The sequence below is a fragment of the Pelophylax lessonae genome (assembly GCF_965119305.1).
Source record: "Pelophylax lessonae genome assembly, chromosome: 2".
NCBI classification, from domain to species: Eukaryota; Metazoa; Chordata; class Amphibia; order Anura; family Ranidae; genus Pelophylax; species Pelophylax lessonae.
Window position 1 is genome coordinate 406,890,803 of NC_138769.1, and position 20,410 is coordinate 406,911,212.

Genomic DNA, 20,410 nt, shown 5'->3' on the forward strand with positions numbered 1-20,410 from the left:
AATATGTTTTGTTATCAAACAATGGAAGGCCTTTTCACCTGGTACGGTTGTAGTATTTTCTGAGATCATCCCTCGACTTATTTGGTTGCAAGATAACGTAGGAAAGGTGTTTGAGAAGATGAGGAGAAAAATCAATCATAGAATAGAGAAATTCATGAGTATAGGTTATGGCATATCCTTTAGGCATATGGACTTGGAAGGGGGTATTCCGGGCCTGTATTGGAAAGATGGGATACATCTTTCGGATATAGGTTTGGATATAATGAATTTAGGCTTACAGACAGCTATAGAATTGGCCGCGGGCTGGTGGGGTAGTCAGGAGGTTAGTACCTCCTGACTTAGTGGAGGTGTCTTTATATGGTTAAGTGATAACCCGAGCGTCAAAGCTGGGTAGTTGTGTTATGTATTGCAAAGTTATGCTAATGGTAAAAGTGAAAAATTATTGATTGATGGATTAATGAGTTAATTAATTTATAAACCAATAAATAAAGGCCGTGGCCAAGTTATTATCCAAGAAAGCTGTCTGGTGTAAGTTATTTATTAAATCTATAATATAGATGCTTGCCATCCCATGAATGGAAAAAGGGAAAGGGGTTTCAAGGGACCCCATTTTCCTACTTTTTCCTCATGGGAGGGCTGCAGATAGGCAGTTTCTAGCTCCCCCCTGTATAGAGCGTTTAGGCGGGAGATACGGAGGTTGGAGGATTCTGATTGGCTAAAAATAGCTGCCTGCGGAAGGTCAGGTGACCGAAGTTTCTGGAACCGAGGCAGGCTATATATAGGAGTGGGAGCGAGGGCGTGGAGTCAGTCGCCTCAGAAGATCAGCCGGAGCGGAGCTTCCCGCCCGCCCGCCCAAATATTATTAAGTCACGGCCTTATAAATTTATGTGGTAGGGTCACCTTTTTTCGAAAGGGGGACAAAAATATGGAGGTGTCTTTATATGGTTAAGTGATAACCCGAGCGTGAAAGCTGGGTAGTTGTGTTATGTATTGCAAAGTTATGCTAATGGTAAAAGTGAAAAATTATTGATTGATGGATTAATGAGTTAATTAATTTATAAACCAATAAATAAAGGCCGTGGCCAAGTTATTATCCAAGAAAGCTGTCTGGTGTAAGTTATTTATTAAATCTATAATATAGATGCTTGCCATCCCATTAAACATTTTAGATTTATTTCTGTTTTTCAGTCCCTGTAAAAATTAGCATTAGGTTAAATAGAGAAAATTAAGCTCCTCAACAGGGGCACAGACAGCAAAAAGAACCTGCATGAGATCAACGCGGCTATTGGAGGCTATTAGACTATTTGCCAAAATATTGAACTCCAACTCTGGTTTTTGGATCCAAATATTCTGACTTTCCTTAGTATAAGTCTAACTAAACAACCCTATGGATCAATTAAAACATCTTTTTACCACAAACCAACAACAGGCAATACCTTTCTGCATTTCTATTGTTTTTATCTGCCAAATTCGAAGATTTGGCAGATTTGAGGTGCCCCATTGGTCAGTACTAATGTGTCTCTAGAGTTGCTGAAATGACAAGGTTTATGAGGATGAGGCAAAAAAAACTTCAGCTAGCATTTAAAGTAAGAGGCTATAATGATAAAACCCTAAGAATATCCCAACAGAAAACTAAATAATGAGACATTGACGAAAATGTTGACAATCTCATAATATTAAAAGCACTTCTCAACAAGGGAGTATACCTATTTACATAGTTACATAGTTAGTGAGGTTGAAAAAAGACATCCGTCCATCCAGTTCAACCTATGATGTGTGTGTTTGTGTTTGCTGTTAACGTACATTGTATACCCCTGTATGTTGTGGTCTTTAAGGTGCCCATCTAATAGTTTTTTGAAACTATCAATGCTCCCTGCTGATACGACTGCTTGTGGAAGAGAATTCCACATCCTTACCGCTCTTACAGTGGAGAACCCCTTACGCACTTTAAGGTTAAACCGCCTTTCCTCTAGTTTTAGTGAGTGGCCACGTGTCTTATTGTATCTCCTTTCACTGAATAGTTTGTTCCTTATGCTAGGGTCACCAGTACAGTATTTGTACATTGATATCATATCCCCCCTCAATCGTCTCTTCTCCAGAGAGAAGTTCAGTGCTTGTAGCCTTTCCTCATAGCTGATGTCCTCCATTCCCCTAATTATTTTTGTTGCCCTTCTCTGGACTCTTTCCAGTTCCAGCACATCCAGCACATCATTTTATTATCAGTGTTACAGTGAAGTCTCCAAATATAATCTTCAATCAGCACTGCCACTGGCTTCTGGGGGATACATTGATTTATAAATGTATGCCACCCTGGGCTTTAATAACTTATCAATGAGCAAAAACTATAGGTGATTCCTTGGTACATAGTCACTACTAAGAAAGATGTACAACATCTTGCCAGACAAAATGCACCTATAAATATAGGTCCTGCTCCATGTATAAGTACATCTACACTGGGAAACAGAAAGAGCTGTCCATGGGTTAAGTCCTGGTTTCCTCTTATTTTCCATTTGCAGCACAGAGGGGGAGATATACATCCTTCTTTGTGATAGCATGAATTTTTTTGCAGCATGAGTCATGACGTGAGGAGCTTGCCATGAGCCATAATGTCACATACTTGACACTATTTTGATAAGGTACAGGCAGTCCCCGGGCTACAAACATCCGAATTACAAACGACTCCTACTTACAAATGGAGGCAGACAACAGGAAGTGAGGAGAAATCAAGCCCTAGGAAGGGAAATTCACCCCCATAGGAAGGGAAATTCACTCCTGTAAGAGTTCTCCTGGGAAAAAGGTGGCTCCACTGAAGCTTTATTACTAATCCTTGTTTCCAGAACAACCCAAATTTTTCAAAATCCAGTTGTCATAGGGACAGAAAGTGAGGTGAAATCTTCTGAACAGGGGTAGAGACAGCAAAACAGATGGTACAGGGGTGTTAACCCTTCCCTATGCTATCCAAAAAACTTAAAAATTATTATTTTGGCTAGGGCTATACTTAAAAATGTACCTGTTCCGACTTACAAACAAATTTGACTTAAGAACAAACCTACAATCCCTATCCTGTTTGTAACCTGGGGACAGCCTGTATTAAGGACCACCTTAGTATGGTAAAGACACAGCTTCCACTTAAGAAAGTCACCATATACAGGGATTAAACACTTTGCAATGATAGCAGGGTTTGTTGCCCACATTCATTTCCTGCCCTCTAACAGCAGACAGCATAGTATGATTTTCGTAAATTGCTACCTCTCCTACAGACTCTCTATATATAGCCCTAACATGGATTTTTTTCAATGCTCTACCTTCAGCAATGGATAAAGTATATAACTTAAAAAAGTGCATTTTGAATCCACATCATATGGACTTTACATTATACTCAAGTTATGATTCCCTATGATTTGCACATTGCCATCATTGATACCAAGCATGTGGCGTCTTCATCTATAAATATTAATTTATGAACTTCCCTACTCATAGTCTGGGGCACTTTTCATAACAGCTATAATACGTTCATTAACACATGACTATTATTATTAAAAATGAATCATTATGCAACCTTTATGGCATATTAGGTGTCTGTCTGGTTTATAGAATCTAAAAAATGGGACTTTTGATATTAAGTTGAATGTTATCTATAGAAATTCCATCCACTGAGTTTTGGCACCAGTCACGACTATAAGCTTGGTTTGCATGTTACATGTTGTGTGAACTCTGGCTTATGCACATAATAAGAGTGAAAAAAAGCACCAAGCTATTTCTATTGTTTGCATCCTAATTTTGTTTTACATGTTCTATTAATAAGAACAATTATGTACTAAGTTTAACAGAACTTTGGAGAACGTTAACTAACAACATGTTCTGCATGATACATGACTTAACTGTAGGAGAATATCAATATTTATTTGTGTGCTGGCTGCATTGCATATGCCTGCTTTACAATCATGCTTTGCCCATGCTATTAATCACTATGAATGTATATCAAGTCCTATCAAGAATGTATATAACCATTAGTAATGGATACAAAGCAATGACTGTAGAATGTAACATGATTTGCTTGGTTCCATTTTTTTTTTTACATTCGTTATATGTCTGCTTTGCAATAATGATTTTCTCTATCTATTTGTGTTCTATACCAGCAAAACAGCTCCGGCTGTGATTTAGTTGGTCTGACTTTGCTCAGTGGACATATGTTCTGTTTAGCCTTGTATACTGAACATGCATTTAGAAGGATTCTAGTATAGTTCATGTCTTGAGTGGTTGGGACTGATGCGGCTATAGGATTTTTTCTTTAATGTTTTTAAAAATCATTCACCTCAGTAGTCCTAGTCCTATTTGTAATTTCAGACATATATTTCAAATATTTTTGTACCAAAGTTTTTTACTTTTGGTAATGCCCTAAACTTTCATACTAACTTTTGAGGTCAGGTTGTCTTTGGTCAGTTTATTACTTGTTGAATGAGCATAGGAGCTCCGTAGAAGCCATAGGCACCCATTTTTTTAGAAATAAAACGGAGGTTCAAACACTTTCTTGATTTATCCAAAATTAAACAAATATGTCTGTAGTATGGACGAGCTGGTGAGTTGGGTTCAATCCAAACCAGTTCAGCAGAACCCATGAGAAGCTGTCACATGATAGCATCCCCATCGGCCCATAAGCTGTAGCTGGGCCATTCTTCACCTGCTGGCACACATACAGAAATGGGTGGGGTTGCCCATGACATTATTGACCCAATATAGCCATATGGCCCAAGCTGCAAATGATTGAGCCAGTGGGGATATGATCATGTGGCAGCATCCCACAGGTTTTGTCAAAGTGGATTCAGAACACGTTCAAAGTAAATCCACCCATAGTCTTTAGGTACACTTTAACACTTTACACATGTAGCTCATGTAGCTCATGTCCGAATATCCAGTAACAATATAATTTTGATTTTTTAAAAAGCATCCGTTCTTAACATAAATAAGCAACTGTTGTTCCAAAGCGTTCTTGTGTAAGAAAAAACAAAAATCAAGGCATATGGTCACTCGCTACTGAGGGCATTCAGGGTATTTCACATGATCTTGCAAAATTACTAGGGTTGAGCGAACACGGACTGTATTGTTCGGGATCGTACCGGACTTTTGGATTTTCGGTACCTAGACACGGACCCAAACATTTTACTGTATATTCGGGATACAGTCCATTGTTCGGTTATTTTAGTGCGGTTTTAATGGTGCGGTTTCAACAGCTGCAGGGCAGCAAATCAAAAAGTGTTTAACTAGTGTGCCCTTAGAAGCCATCACAGCCATGCCTACTAATGGCATGGCTGTGATTGGCCAGTGCAGCATGTGACCCAGCCTCTATATAAGCTGGAGTCACGTAGCGCCACACGTAACTCTGCTCTAACTAGTGTAGGGACAGGTTCCTGCTGCTGCTGCTGATTTGAGGAAGAGATAGGAGATTATTGTAGGGACAGGCTGGAGAGATTGCTTTCAGGGAAAGAATAGGACACAGGACAGAAGAATCTTCTTTAATCAGATCTACATCGATTTTATTGTGTGGGGGTGCAGTGCGCAATCTTTTTGCCCTGACCTGAGCCCAGTGAGGAGGAGGGAGAAAAAAAAAACTTTTATCAGTCTGTTAGGTGGGCGGCGTGTAGCGGACATGTAATGCAAGCTCAGTGCATATGTGTCTGCTTAATCTGGATTTAAAAAAAAAAAAAAACATTTTTTCCTTCATATTTTACTGTGACATACAGTGTTTATACACAGTGCTGTTCTAATCTGCTATTCAAAAATCACCAATTTAAAGGGAAATTTTTTCTTCAGTTTTTCCTTTATATGTTACTGTGAGATAAAACCTTTAGACACTGCTGTGTTCTAATCTGCTATTTAAAAATCACCAATTTAAGGGAAAAATAATTATTTTTCAGTTTTTCATTCATACGTTACTGTGACATACAGCCTTTACACACAGTGCTGTTCTAATCTGCTATTCAAAAATCACAGATTTAAAGGGAAAACATTTTTCTTCAGTTTTTCCTTTATATGTTACTGTGAGATAAAACCTTTAGACACTGCTGTGCTCTAATCTGCTATTTAAAAATCACCAATTTAAGGGAAAAATAATTATTTTTCAGTTTTTCATTCATACGTTAATGTAACATACAGCCTTCACACAGCCTTTCCACCGCCGCTTCCACCTACACCGCCACATCCACCTCAACCTCCTACTACATATGGGCCTCGTCCTCCTAGATCAAGATGATTATTTTTTATTTTTATGTTTTTTATGTTATTTTAAGTTTTTTCCCTATCCACATTTGTTTGCAGAGCACTTGCCATGCTCTTAACACGATTTTGCTGCCATTTTCAGCCCTCTAGCACTTTCCATGTTTTTTTAGAGCCATTTTAGTGCTCAAAAGTTTGGGTCACCATTGACTTCAATGGGGTTTGGGATCGGGGTCAAGTTCGGGTTAAGTCCGGGTCACGAACTCTGGTTTTTTTTTTCAAGTTTGGCCAGACCCGGCGAACCCGGACATCCAAGTGTTCGCTCAACTCTAAAAATTACCCTATAATTTATTTTAAAATCATACTAAATTTTAAAAGATAATAAGATGTAAACCTGTTACAAATTATACACAAAATCAGGGTTTATAAACATGGATACGATTATTCCGATTAAGCTGATCTCTTTCACATTAAAATATATTTCATGTTAAAGAATGGAAAAGTCTTTACCTGCAGCAGCAAGTCCTTTGCAAATGTCTTGCAAAATGCCATTATCCGAAGAGCTTGAGCAATTAAAGCAGAAAAGAGGCTTTCCGAGTGCCAGAGATAATTCTCGGATGGTAGATTTTTTCCCAGATGCCTAACAAAATTTAAGACATATTAAAAGAAAACATGCTTGTGGTTTTCTTATATCATTCTCACAAGCTGGTTTCAAAACATCTAGAATAAATGATTATTAAAAAAGTAAGGTTCTAGTTTTGTGGCCCATAACCATTCTAACTCTTGAAGATCATATTTTATAATGCTGGAAAAAATTAAGCAGGCAGATTTTAGATACTACAAGCAGAACTTTATTAATCTTCAACTGTAAACCATTACATCATTCTTTTGCCAAGTCTAACTACTGGTTTTACCCCTTGTTTTTCTTTTTTCAGCTATATATATTTTGGAATAAAATAAAGCATCATGAAAAAAAATGTTTTTGATGCATTATAGCTTTCTGAATCAATCTGAATATACTTTCACCTTCTATATACTCCTTTATACCCTAAAAACAGTAAAGGACCAGTCCACCTCAAAGTGATAATGGACCTATAGATGGGACCTCCTGAGAGTCTTTCGCTGGCTTCTTTATATTATGGGTATTCCAGCAAATAGTGGGTGGTGACTGATTGACTAATGGTCAGCAGTAGCAGTTAGGTTTCCAGAGGTACTCTTCAAAGAGTCAGCTCCCCTAAAACACATATTTTTTCTTATATCCTTTGGGTTCCCTATTGGTGAGACCTCTGTGATTGAGCTCCTGGGTCTACACACCTACCTTCAGGAATGCTTTTGTTATTTTCTAGGGAAACTAAATCCTTAGATACTCTGTTATAGGAATATGAATTTTAACTAGTAAGTCCAGTGGTGTACCTAAGGTGAGGAACAGTGTCTGGTCCAGCCTAGGTAGGTATAATCAACTGCAGAGTGCCATAAGAGTGTAGGAACCCACATTTTTCAAAATATAAATAAGAGGCGTAGGGCAGGACTTACATTGTCTGCAGATGGTTCTACCATCCCTCCTTTTCACTCTCTCCCCTGTCACCTGGCACTGCTTTCCATTGGAGCTGCATGTGTACTTTGGGCAGAGAGAGACAACAAGCCGCCACTATCACGTTGCTTGCACTGACATGCACAAGGGAGGGCTAAAGGGGCATGTATGTGCAGTGGTATAGGTAGCAGTGAAATTGTGAGACATGTAGTCTTGAGGAGGGGAAACAGAGGGACTTCCACTGGCATGATCAGTGCCTGCTACAGGAATAGAAGTTTGGGGGAAGTGGCACAGAGGAACCCAGAGTCGCAGAGGTGAACTAACAAAATGCAATAATTTCTAAACATCTGCTTACCGATGCTATGTTCTTGTGCTTTACAGCTGTATAAAAGTTGTAGCATACTATTGGGCAAAGTGCGAGAATGTTAATAGCCCTACAGTGATAAACACTGGCACAGATTCTTCTTTAAGTACATACCTTTGCCACCTTGATGAGAACATCTACAGCTGGTTCAAAGAGACACTATCCCTCAAAGATCATGTGGATTAAGACACTTCCACAGTCTGGCTCTTAAGCCAAAGTGTCCTACCCATGTACCAAAGGGAGACACAAGCAAGAAATAGGGTTAAAGGTGTCCAGTAAGCCATCACAGCTGAATTTTACCATCCTAGCCATCTGCTCTATATGTTTAACAAGCAGAGAGACAACAATAAAAGTGGTAAGCTCCCTTTGAAGGGATTTTGGCCAAACAGAGATGTTTTGACAAAGTAAAACCACCTCCAGTATTGGATGCAAAGCAGCAAGTTGGAACATTGTTTTGGAAAGAGCTTTCAACCACCTATTGGTTTGGACCTAAAAAGAAAGCACATTCTCCATTGGAACAGTAGTCACCTTATGAGGAAGACATATGACCAGATCCAGAAAGGGAACAGTTCACTTCTGAACAAAATTAGCGCCAACTGGATACAACACCAGCATTCCTTTGGGAGTGCAAATAACCCATAAGGGCTCTTCCGATCTTCATTCAGAAATAACTGAAAAATCAAATGTGAAAGGAACGTTTTTGCAGCCTTAGGAGCTGGATAAAAATCATGACTAGAAACAGCACTGGTAGAGGTGACAGGTTGACTTCTAGCTTCGGATGGTGTGTAGCCTCCTTCAACTTGGGAGTAATAGCAGTAGACTGCAACTCCTCATGAGAGAGCTTACTGGACAAAGATTTAGGAAAACCAAGAATCAGGTAAAATTTCTGTAGCCTCTGTCCTAGATAACTGAGTCATAAATTCAGGACCATAATAAAAAAAAAACAAGACACAAGAAAAGGGGATGCAGTAACGCCCAATGCAGTCAATAAGGACTGTGAGGAAGCAAGAGATTCCAATAGCAGGGGGCAAGAGGCTGCATAGATGGGCATCATTAGTAGGCTTGCTTCAAGTAGTCCCCAACCCTTTAGTAGAAAGTGAGCTGGAGGCACATGGTACAGGGAGACTTTCCCTCTATTTCTAGAATAGGGTAGGAAACAGGTCCTCACAAAACCTAAACAGCTGGTAGCAGGTGAGGGTCCATGACCCAAAGGTCAGATGGCAGAAGGTGACCAACGTCCCTGTGGGTGGTCAGCAGGACCAGATCAAAGCTCCAAGTGGCTCTTTGCAAACAGAAGAAGCAGTGGGACAATGTTTCCTCAATGCTATCTGCTGGGAAAGAGGCCACAAAGTACACACGCATCATAATCCACTCAGTGGAAGGATGTCAGCCGTTTTTTCTATGTTGTTAAAAACTACTACCATGAAACCGGTGGGAATAGCCAATAAAGGTGCCCATAAAGCAAAAAAAATGAGGGAGATCCCAGTGTCTGGTCAAATGTACAACTTAGTAGGTGAATCTTTAGTACATAGGAATGCCAGTGGCCTTAGAACTGGAAAGCACTCCACACCTAATTTAACCATAAGTGAGTCTGGAAAGCACTCTACATTGGATCCAGTGCCAAAAGGTCACTTCTAGTTTTACTTCGCAATATCCAGTCCAACAGGGCCTGGGTGTTGCACAAATTAAAAAAACTAAGCTGAGAACAACTGCACCAGATGAGTGCAAAGCAGATGGGAAATCTCTAGCAGCAGTACAAAGAAAAAAGTGTCTAGAAAAATCATAGTCTAGTCTTTAGAACAACACAGCTAAAAAAGGACATTTATCCTCCCAGGAAATCAGCAATTGATGTGTATATAACCTAGGCTGGCCTACAATTTTTTGTTTGGGGGTGTCTGATCTCCCTGAAGGCAGCAGTATAACCCAAAGATTTAGGACTCCCTGTGTCTTTCAATGGACAAGACAGGAAAGTCTTTGAGACTGAAGTGACTAACAAAGTCATGTAATTCTGACAGCACCTTTAAGATTTGACAGTTTTGAACACTGAACTAAGGTATGAGATAGATCAGCCTCTGTGGGATCCTTAAAGACTAACATAGAGCTGACATTTACTATGTAAATAAGAGAAATACCAGGAAAACAGAGTTAAATCTGCATTTTAATAGCAATTTAGGAGTGGAGATTGAGATTATTACAAATGCTCATCTGTGACTAACTTTCTTTTAATAGTTTATTTAACTGGTCAATGACAACACAGTATTCTTAACATCTTACCTGTGGACCTGCACACAGTGCATAAGTCCCAGCAGAAACTGCTCCCATAACACTGAGAAAGATCCGTTCGGTTAAAGAGGTTATAAAAATATGCTTAGCTGTTCCTTGATATTCATAACCGTATTGGACTTCAGAATCACCAATCTGTGTACAGCAAACAAAATGCTATCAGAATGACACTGCAATTCAACACAATGTTGCTTCTTTAAATACATTTAAAAAAGGGACAGATTGTTTAAGAAATTTTCGGATAAGGTGTTATCTGAATTCACTATAGTAACTAGTGGCTTACTGGCACTTTCAATTTGTCTTTAAAATATAATTTCTTGGATATACAGAAAATTACACACAATCCTCAATTGTCTATTTTTTAAAGCATACCTAAAGAATTATGTTTAGAAGAACATCAAAGTGTATTTATGGGGTATACAATGAGGTGATAACTTAGTGCTAACATTTGCACGAAACATGTCTACCTCTTTGTCCCCTGCTCCATCTGTCAACCACTTGTCGTATGAAGCTTCAATTAAAAGGGTTATTGAAAGTGCAGCCGCCCTGGTTCATTTGTTTTATGTATTTACATATAGTTTGAAAAGACAGGCACATCATTGTAATATTTTTAGTAGATGTCAACATGATTTTGTATATTGTGAACATATTTCTAAATAATTTCTTATGTACTGTATTTCTAAAACAATACATTCAACAATTCAAACCAATGGTCTGGATACTGTAAATACATATAGCAGCAATGCTTTGTTAGGTATTTTTTCTTTTCTTTGAAATTTAGTTATTTCCATAGAAGATAAATAGATGGTAAACATTTAAAAATACTCATATTTAAAAATGCCTCTTTTTGTACTTGCAAGACAGATAGGCTGATCAAAAAAAAGGACAAATTTACTTTTAAACACCTAATCCCAACAGCCCCACCCTATTCTAGCTATACCTTTATCAGCAGGTATTTGGGTCCTCCTCTGAGCCACCAAAGTTCTGTTCTCTATACTATACTGTATATATCCTGTTCTATATACGACCTAATGAAAAAGCCATCAATCCCCAGGCTTCTCTATTAAACTCCCTTTGGAGAAACACATGCATGCACAGTACTTCAAAGTCCGACCTACTCAGAAGAGACCCAGGATGAAACTCAGTTCCTGAACCAGATTCCCCGCTCATCAGAGGTATGTAAAAAGAGATAAAGCTAGAACGTGGAGGGCAAAGGGGTGCTTTAACTTATTTGTGTGAAAGTTTAGTCACAGCTGTATTTCCCTAATGACACCTACTGGGTAGTGCCTAGCGCACGCCAATTAGAGGAGGCAGCACCAAGTCTTTTAAATTAGGAAACTGTTCACTTCTTCCTTCTTTTGTTTTCCTCTTCTGGACACCTTTGAATATTTGTGGCTAAATTGTCAAGAGAACTCTAGGGGAAAGCGGGTGCTGGGGATGCTGAGAGGAGACAGAGGGCTCAAGAAATGTGAAGCCACCTGTTATTTCACTTGTTTGATTCTTTGTACAACTGAAACACAGCTTTGCGTGTAAAGCAGGCCCTATGCTTTTTGCAATAGCACAATGTAGCAATAGATTTATAAAATAACAATATGGCACAAGAGGCGGAGACATCATTATTCTGGTGTACTTAGCATAGCTTTATGTCGAAAACAGTATAGTTATCCTTTAAGAAAAAAAAGATCAGAGTGGACTTATTACTGTTTTAAAACAGCTCTAATATTAGGGTGGCCTCTAGGAAGCCGAGTACTTCCGACTGTTCGAAGTGCAGTACATTGGACACACAGATCATTTCCTCAGCAGTGGGTACTTTTTAGATTGTGTCTCAGTATACACATTTCAGTCATACATTTGCATCTATATAATAAAAATAATAATTTTAATATTAGGTTTCATATAAAAAAGTGATAGAGCATATTTATAATGTTTTTTTAGAAGACTATATTGCTGTTACTTAAGTTATATATTGAAAATTCTATTGAAATTCTATTGAGGTTGAAAAGGTTATATATTGATTCTATTGTCTTATAAATTACTGCCAAAAGGTTTTTTTGGGAACACTATTGTTCTTGTAATATTAAATGTATAATGTTTTGGCATGCTTTTTTATTTATTTAAAGGGGTTGTATAGTCAGAAGGTTTTTATCCTAATTCATTCTACTGTATGCATTCAGATAAAAAGCCGTCTGTGTAACAGCCTCCCCAGCACCCTCTAATACTTGCCTGAGCCCCATCTCTGTCCAGCGATGTCCACGAGTCCCTCCGCCATCCGGGACTCTCCCTCCCATTGGCTCCCACGGCTGTCAATCAAAATCAAATAGCCAATCAGGAGAGAGAGGGGACAGGGCCGAATCACAGCTACATGTCTGAATGGACACATGGAGCTGCAGCTCAGCTTGGGTGCCCCCATAGCAAGCTGCTTGCTGTAGAGGCACTCGACAGGAGGGAGGGTCTAGGAGCAGCAACGAGGCACCTGAGAAGACGGGGATCTGGGTTGCTCTGTTCCAAACCAACTGCACAGAGGAGGTAAGTATAACAGGTTTGTTATTTTAAAAAAAAAAAAAAAAAACAAGACTTTACAATCACTTTAAGTTAACACATTTCAAACTGTTGTATTATATTTGTTGATTTGTAGATAGATAGATAGATAGATAGATAGATAGATAGATAGATAGATAGATAGATAGATAGATAGATAGATAGATAGATAGACAGACAGACAGACAGACAGACAGACAGACAGACAGACAGACAGACAGACAGACAGATATCTGTAAATAGACAGAGGTACGTACGTTAAAATAATTCTAAAGTTCCACCTGCAAAATATTTCACATTTGGCTGATTAACTCGTTTAGGCCAAAGAAACAAAAGGGGAGACCTTTACCCATGCAGCATCCTAATATATCGATATATGTGCAAAGAGTTTGCAAGACACAGTCCTGCTAGTGGTGGATTTTAATGGCACTCACATGAGACAGACTTGTTGTAATATTAAAAAAAAATCATCTTTTTTTTAAACATCATTAAGAACATAGTTGGCGCCCAAGAAGACCACATTTAAAAATACACATTGGTGTGATACAGTATCCTTATAGTGTGTGAAGGTGTGAACACCTGTATACATTCAATCCATTAATTGAGGTATGTATTCCTTGTTGCTAGTCATAGAAGTGCTGAATATGACCTGTTTCACAATATGCTTCCTCAGGACCAACAATCTGATAATCTTAAATAGACATTATCATCAGTTTCACATCAATAACATAGTAACAGTATATAGCTTTCTTCAGAACTATTTGTCTGAGATTTGTTGAAGTCATCACTTACATGCATTATCGTGAGAGGCATACTTATGTCTCATATGTCTGAGGCGGACAGAGGGGATTAGCAACTCATTGGCATCTATTTGTTATGTTTTTGAATTTACAATTGCGTTCCCTTAAACAAATATAATTTACAATTTTCGTTTTCAACCCATATTTGCATAGATCTGTTATTCTTATGAAAATGTTTTACCTGCGCTTTATGTGGGATTAGAGTCCATTAAACAGTGATGGAATATGGTTGCCGTAGGCATATAATCCATTTTGTTTTGGTTGGTCTATTTACCTATACAAGAGGGAATTTATTATGTTTTAAATCAAATTCATATTATCTAAGTGTCCCTGTTAATCTGTATATTTAAGCAGGGCCGGACTGGCCTACCGGGATACCGGGAAATTTCCAGGTAGGCCAGCAAGTCCGCCCTTCCCTGGAGCTGCTTGAAGGGCAGGGGCACCCATAAAAGAATGACTGCAACCGGCCCGACATGTCAACTGCGCATGTGCCGCCACTCAGGAAAGCCCGTACACACTCAGCCATGCTCGGGCAGACCATACAGTGACGTGATGGCGCCAGGCGGCACCAGCAAGTAAGACCCCCCCACAGCCCCTGCATCTCCTGTAATATGCCCACAGCCTCTAACTTTTCTGTACCATGCCCGCAGCCTTGCCATCTCCTGCACCATGTCTGCAGCCTCTGCATTTCCTGTATTATGTCTGCAGCCTATGACATCTCCTGTACCATGCCAGCAGCCTCTACTTCTCCTGTACCATGCCCGCAGCCTCTGCATCTCCTGTACCATGCCTGCATGCAGCCTCTGCATCTCCTGTACCATGCCCGCAGCCTCTGCATCTCCTGTACCATGCCAACAGCCTCTGCATCTCCTGTACCATGCCAGAAGCCTCTGCATCTCCTGTACCATGTCCGCAGCCTCTGCATCTCCTGTACCATGTCCACAGTCTCTGCATCTCCTGTACCATGCCCGCACAGCCTCTGCATCTCCTGTACCATGCCCGCACAGCCTCTGCATCTCCTGTACCATGCCCGCAGCTTCTGACATCTCCTGTACCATATGCACAGCCCCTGCATCTCCTGTACCATGTCCAGCGGCCTCTGCATCTCCTGTGCCATGCCCGCAGCCTCTGCATCTCCTGTACCATGTCAGCACAGCCTATGACATCTCCTGTACCATGCCTGCAGCCTCTGACATCTCTGGTACCATGTCCGCAGCCCCTGCATCTCCTGTACCATGTCCACAGCCTCTGACATTTCCTTACCATGCCATCAGCCCCTGCATATCCTGTATCATGTCTGCAGCCCCTGCATCTCCTGTACCATGCCCGCAGCCCCTGCATCTCCTGTACCACATCCGCAGCCTCTTACATGTCTTCCTTTACCATGTGCACACAGCCTATGACCACCTCCGGTACCATGTCCGCACTTTTACCAGAATTTGCTCTTGTATATATAAGCCCCTATGTGCTTTAATATCTGTCTCATCTATATATATAATACACTCTTCAAATGTGCTTAAAATTACATTATGTTGTTGAGCTGGTATAATAATGCTATGGGGCTGATATGAAATTAGTTACATAGTTACATAGTTACATAGTAGGTGAGGTTGAATAAAGACAATAGTCCATCCAGTTCATCCTGTGTAGGTGTGTGTGGCTGTAATCATCTCACATACCCCTGAATGTTCTGATCTTTGAGATGTACGTCTAAGAGTCTTTTGAAAGCCACCATATTTCCCGCAGAAACCACCTCTTGTGGTAGAGAATTCCACAATCTTGTAGCCCTAACAGTAAAGAACCCCCCACGTTGCCTGAGGTTAAAACTCTTCTCCTCTAATCATATTGTATGCCCTCGAGTCCTCATGCAATCCCTCCGATTGAATAGCTTTTTTTCTATGCCGAGATCACCATTGAGATACTTATAAATTGCTATCATGTCCCCTCTCAGGCGTCTCTTTTCCAGGGAGAATAAATCAAGCGATTGCAGACGCTCTTCATAATTAAGGTCCTCCAATCCCCTAATTAGTTTAGTTGCCCTTCTCTGGACTCTCTCCAGCTCCAACACATTCCAGTGCTCCAGGGCTGAATTTTATTATTATTTAAGCAGCCGTTATACACACCTTCAGGCTTTACTCTATCATTGAGCATTATCCTGCATATCAGCCTACACATGAAGAGACCAGCCCATCATGGAGTCATTGGGGCTCTATGGTCTAGGACCCCATGTATGTGTTCCTATGGGGTAAATATACATATAAGCCATCAATTTCAAAATTGCTCCTACAATATTGATATTCCACTTGGTATGTTAACAAAAGCTTTCTTACTCCTGGATGTCCCCCTGCGTGTGTATCTTCTGCCTCTGCAGGTAGAATGCCTCCTGTACGCCGCTTATATCCCCCACGATCACCGTAGGCGCCAAACGGCTCAGTTGCCCAAGCCGGTTATTGATGCCACTGCGTCACGTGTGCCCCATCGCCGCACATGCCCCATCGCCGCGCATGTGCAAGATGGAGTTTCACATGGTGAGGCATCGCCCGTGTAGCGAATGCCAGGATCTACCCTATCCAGGGCAAGATGTATGGGCTTTAAGATAGAGCCTGATATCTGGGAATATGAGGAAAGATGGATTCAAGCTGTGCCAATCATTCTCCCTATGGGGAAATTGATATGGGGAACATGTGCTCGCCCTTCAGAAAAAAGGGACAATCTGAAATGCCTCATAGATGCCTGATGACTGTAAAAAGAAAAAACAATAAAAAAGACAGTAGAAGTTGCCTATAGTTATATGTACACATATTCAGCCTGTTTCTTTATTCTATTTATTATGCATCCTATATGAAGATTCAATAGCATATTCTTCATTATTAACTGTGACAGAGAATCAAATGATCATACTGATAGACAATTGCAATGCAAGAGGGTCATTATCGCTCCTCGTGCCATTAATGTAGTGTCTCTGAGTAGGCTTATTTTTTGTCCCTCAGTCATTGTATTTAATGAGAAGGATATTTTCTGGGAAAACATGGTACATTTTTTATTTCTTATTCTCCCACTAATAGTTGTGTTACCAAAAAAATTCATGAGAGTTAATCTCAGACAATATTTGGGTTAATAATGAGAGTTCTATGACTGTGTGAAAACTTTAACACAACAATTATTTATTTGTATAAGGTTTGCCAATTCTACATAATTTACAACAATATAACTATTGTACATACTACAAAATGTAAAATATTCCTGGGTTCAACTAAACAAATACAATGCATAGAGTATAAACTCATATACACACACTATGACCGACACAAGTAGAATATACAATGTACCCTTAATCCTTACTCCATAATTACCTCTAGTGATGGCTCTCGCTCTCCCATGCAAAACAGGAAGTCACCCTGTCTCACCGAACCTAATATAGACCCATATCCCATAGCCTTGTATAGGGCCATTCTCATTGGTTCAGCTATCGTGCTTTGTCACTTCCTGTGGGCGTATCTCTTTCAGGATAGGACCATTTCCCCCTCCCATAGTTACGCCTCTTTCTAACCACTCCTTTTCTGTGTGGGGGGGGGTGCGTTTACTCCTCACTGTGGAGTAGCTCTGAAATGGCTACTTAAGATATGCAAGATGTGTCCTGGCTCCAGAAAGTCTCACTTCCAGGATGTAAACACGGGTTATTACTATGCGTAGTTGTTTATATGTAAACATCAGTTCCCCCCTGGTAGTTCAGGCCTGCATTTTAAATGGACTGGTTAAACCGGTTCTTTGAACTGAGTGCCAACTGGAAGTCACACCACTTTATATAAGTGACAATCATCTCTCAACTAAATGTAAAATCCAAAACTCAATATATCATACCTGTGTATATTTACATAAATATTTACAATCTCTACAATGGAGATTTATACATAATCTCCTCATCATCACAACACGGTAAGAGAGATTACGCCTAAACCCCATATGGCAACAGTTGTTTACAATTCGTAATTTGATAATTACAGGAATGATTTAAAACTGATCGCTTTGTTCAAACCGGGTTGCTTAGTCGCTTGTAAAAGGTATATCTATCTAGTTTCACACTGCAGGATTTTTTTATCAAATCTTCTGGGGTCTGCACTTCCGTGACCAGCAACGAGGAATACATACCTTAATCGATGAATTGAATGTATATAGGTGTTCACACCAAAACTCCATAAGGAGACCATATCACACCAATGTGTATTTTTAAATGTAGTCATCTTGGGCGCCTACTGTGTTTTTAATGATGTTTCATAAAAGATTATTTTTTTTTTAATAATGCAACAAACTCACACTTTCAGTATATTCAGCATCACAGAGGTGGGCCTTTTTCCAAAGAGAAGCATATATGCACTGGAAGCATACTCTCAGCTCAGAGGCCGAGCTGTCAGTTTCTGATCTTGTACTATCAATAGGGAGCTGGGAAGATAAGGCTCCCCTCAATGTATATTTTTCCCATCCAGAGGAGAAAAAAAAAAAGGTAATAAATAAATAAAATAGATAGATTAGTGTAGGATGTATAGGGTCATGATGATGGCAAGAAATTCAGATAACTTAAAAATTTTTTTTCTTTTATAAATATATGATTTTTTTTAATATATATATATATATATATATATATATATATATATATATATATATATATATATATATTGTATCTATATATTTTTTTTAAAGAATAAAAAAAAACACTACACATTTACACATTCTCTTTAACCACTTCCCGCCCGCCCTATTACAAATTGACGGCGGGAATGTGGTTGAGTTATCCTGACCGGACGTCATATGACGGCGGCAGGATAACACCGCTCTGGGCGCCCCCCGGGGGCGCGCAGAGCGGCGATCGGTGATGCGAGGTGTCAGTCTGACACCCTGCATCTCCGATCTCGGTAAAGAGCCTCTGACGGAGGCTCTTTACCATGTGATCAGCCGTGTCCAATCACGGCTGGTCACATAGTAAAACAGGAACAGCCGTTGATCGGCTTTCCTTAGTTCGTGCCTGACAGGCACGAGTAAAGGAGCGCCGATCGGCGGCTCCCCTGACAGGGGGGGGGGGTCGGCACTGGTAATCAGATCATTGATTACCAGTGCAGACCCTCGGGGGGGAGATGCCACTAGATCCACCAGGGATGCCCACTATGACCCCAGGGATGCCCACTATGACCCCAGGGATGCCCACTATGGCCACCAGGGATGGCGATCAGGGCTCAGGGAGCCCCCCATTGCCCTCCCCATCAGTTATGCCCACTAGTGTCCTCCCTATCAGTGCTGCCCACAAGTGCCCATCATTGCCATCCTTTAGTGTCGCCCACCAGTGCCCATTATTGCCCACCAGTGCCGCCTATCAGTGCCCATTAGTGCCCATCAGTGCCGCCCATCAGTGCCGCCCATCAGTGCCCATCAGTGCCCACCAGTGCTGCCTATCAGTGCCCATTAGTGCCCGTCAGTGCCGCCTATCAGTGCCCGTCAGTGCCGCCTATCAGTGCCCATCAATGCCGCCTATCAGTGCCCAGCAGTGTCGCCTATCAGTGCCCACCAATGCTGCATATCAGTGCTACCTATCAGTGACACATATCAGTGCCTATCAGTGCCGCCTATCAGTGCCGCCTATCAGTGCCGCCTATCAGTGCCACCCCATCAGTGCCACCCCATCAGTGCCACCCCATCATTGCCTCCTCATCAGTGCCTGTCAGTGCAGTCTCATCAGTGCTCATCAGTGCAGGAAAAAACTTATTTATTTACAAAATTGTATAACCTAAACAAAAAAAACTTTTTTTTTTTCAAACTTTTCTGTCTTTTTTTATTTGTTTAGCAAAAAGTAAAAATCGCACAGGTGATCAAATACCACCAAAAGAAAGCTCTATTTGTGGGGGGAAAATGATATAAATTTGGTGTAAGTACAGTGTTGCATGACCGCGCAATTGTCATTCAAAATGCAACAGCGCTAAAAGGGGAAAATTGGCCTGGGCGGGAAGGGAGGGAAGTGCCCTGTATTAAAGTGGTTAATGTTTTTCAACATCAATTGATGCATTTACCTTCACAACAATCTCTCTGGTATTGTCATCAAATTCATAGCACAATGGTTGGTGCTGTTTCCATAATGGTGCGGTTCCTGATAGAATCTGACTTGTCACATCACGCTAAAATTAAAACCAGAAATGTCAACTTGTTACTTTTATAAATAGTTATTTAAATGACTGACTGTGAGAATCTTCATTTATTATTAAAGTTTACTTTAAAAAAAATCAGCACAAGGATATTGCTTAACTTCAATTTGATTCAATTGTCCCTTGTGCTGCTTTGTCCTGATTTAACAGAAATCTTCCTCCTCTGATGCCCCTTACTCCCGCCACCATAAACTTCCTTGTGGTCAATAAAACTAAAAGAGCTGTGACAGACACTCATAAAGAGTGCCCAACTATCTAATGCCTCCATTCATAGAAGTCGTACTACAGCTTCTATAAATTAAACATCTAAAAAAATGGGGGGTGAATCTTTCAATTGTCTGCTTGTCCTCTATTCATATAAGTTGTAGTACCAGATTCTATGAGTAGAGAAACTAGGTGGAAAGGGCAGGCATAGTTGGGCACTCTTGTTGAGAGCCTGTCTCAGTGTCCTCTGTTCTAATAAGGGGAGGGTGGGTGCACATTGGAGGAGAAA

At 40.3% G+C, this 20,410-nt stretch overlaps 1 protein-coding gene across 1 annotated transcript in view; it reads right to left on the bottom strand.

Moving 5' to 3' along the window:
* The window catches only part of LOC309548132 (uncharacterized protein), a 707,228-nt gene that overhangs the window by 531,196 nt on the left and 155,622 nt on the right, over positions 1-20,410 (bottom strand). Inside the window, exons 40-42 of the mRNA XM_082248097.1 lie at positions 19,786-19,890; positions 10,383-10,526; positions 6,724-6,853 (exon numbers count right to left, since the gene is read on the bottom strand). Of these exons, the coding sequence (XP_082104223.1) occupies positions 6,724-6,853; positions 10,383-10,526; positions 19,786-19,890 (379 nt within the window). The remainder of the gene's footprint in view (positions 1-6,723; positions 6,854-10,382; positions 10,527-19,785; positions 19,891-20,410) is intronic.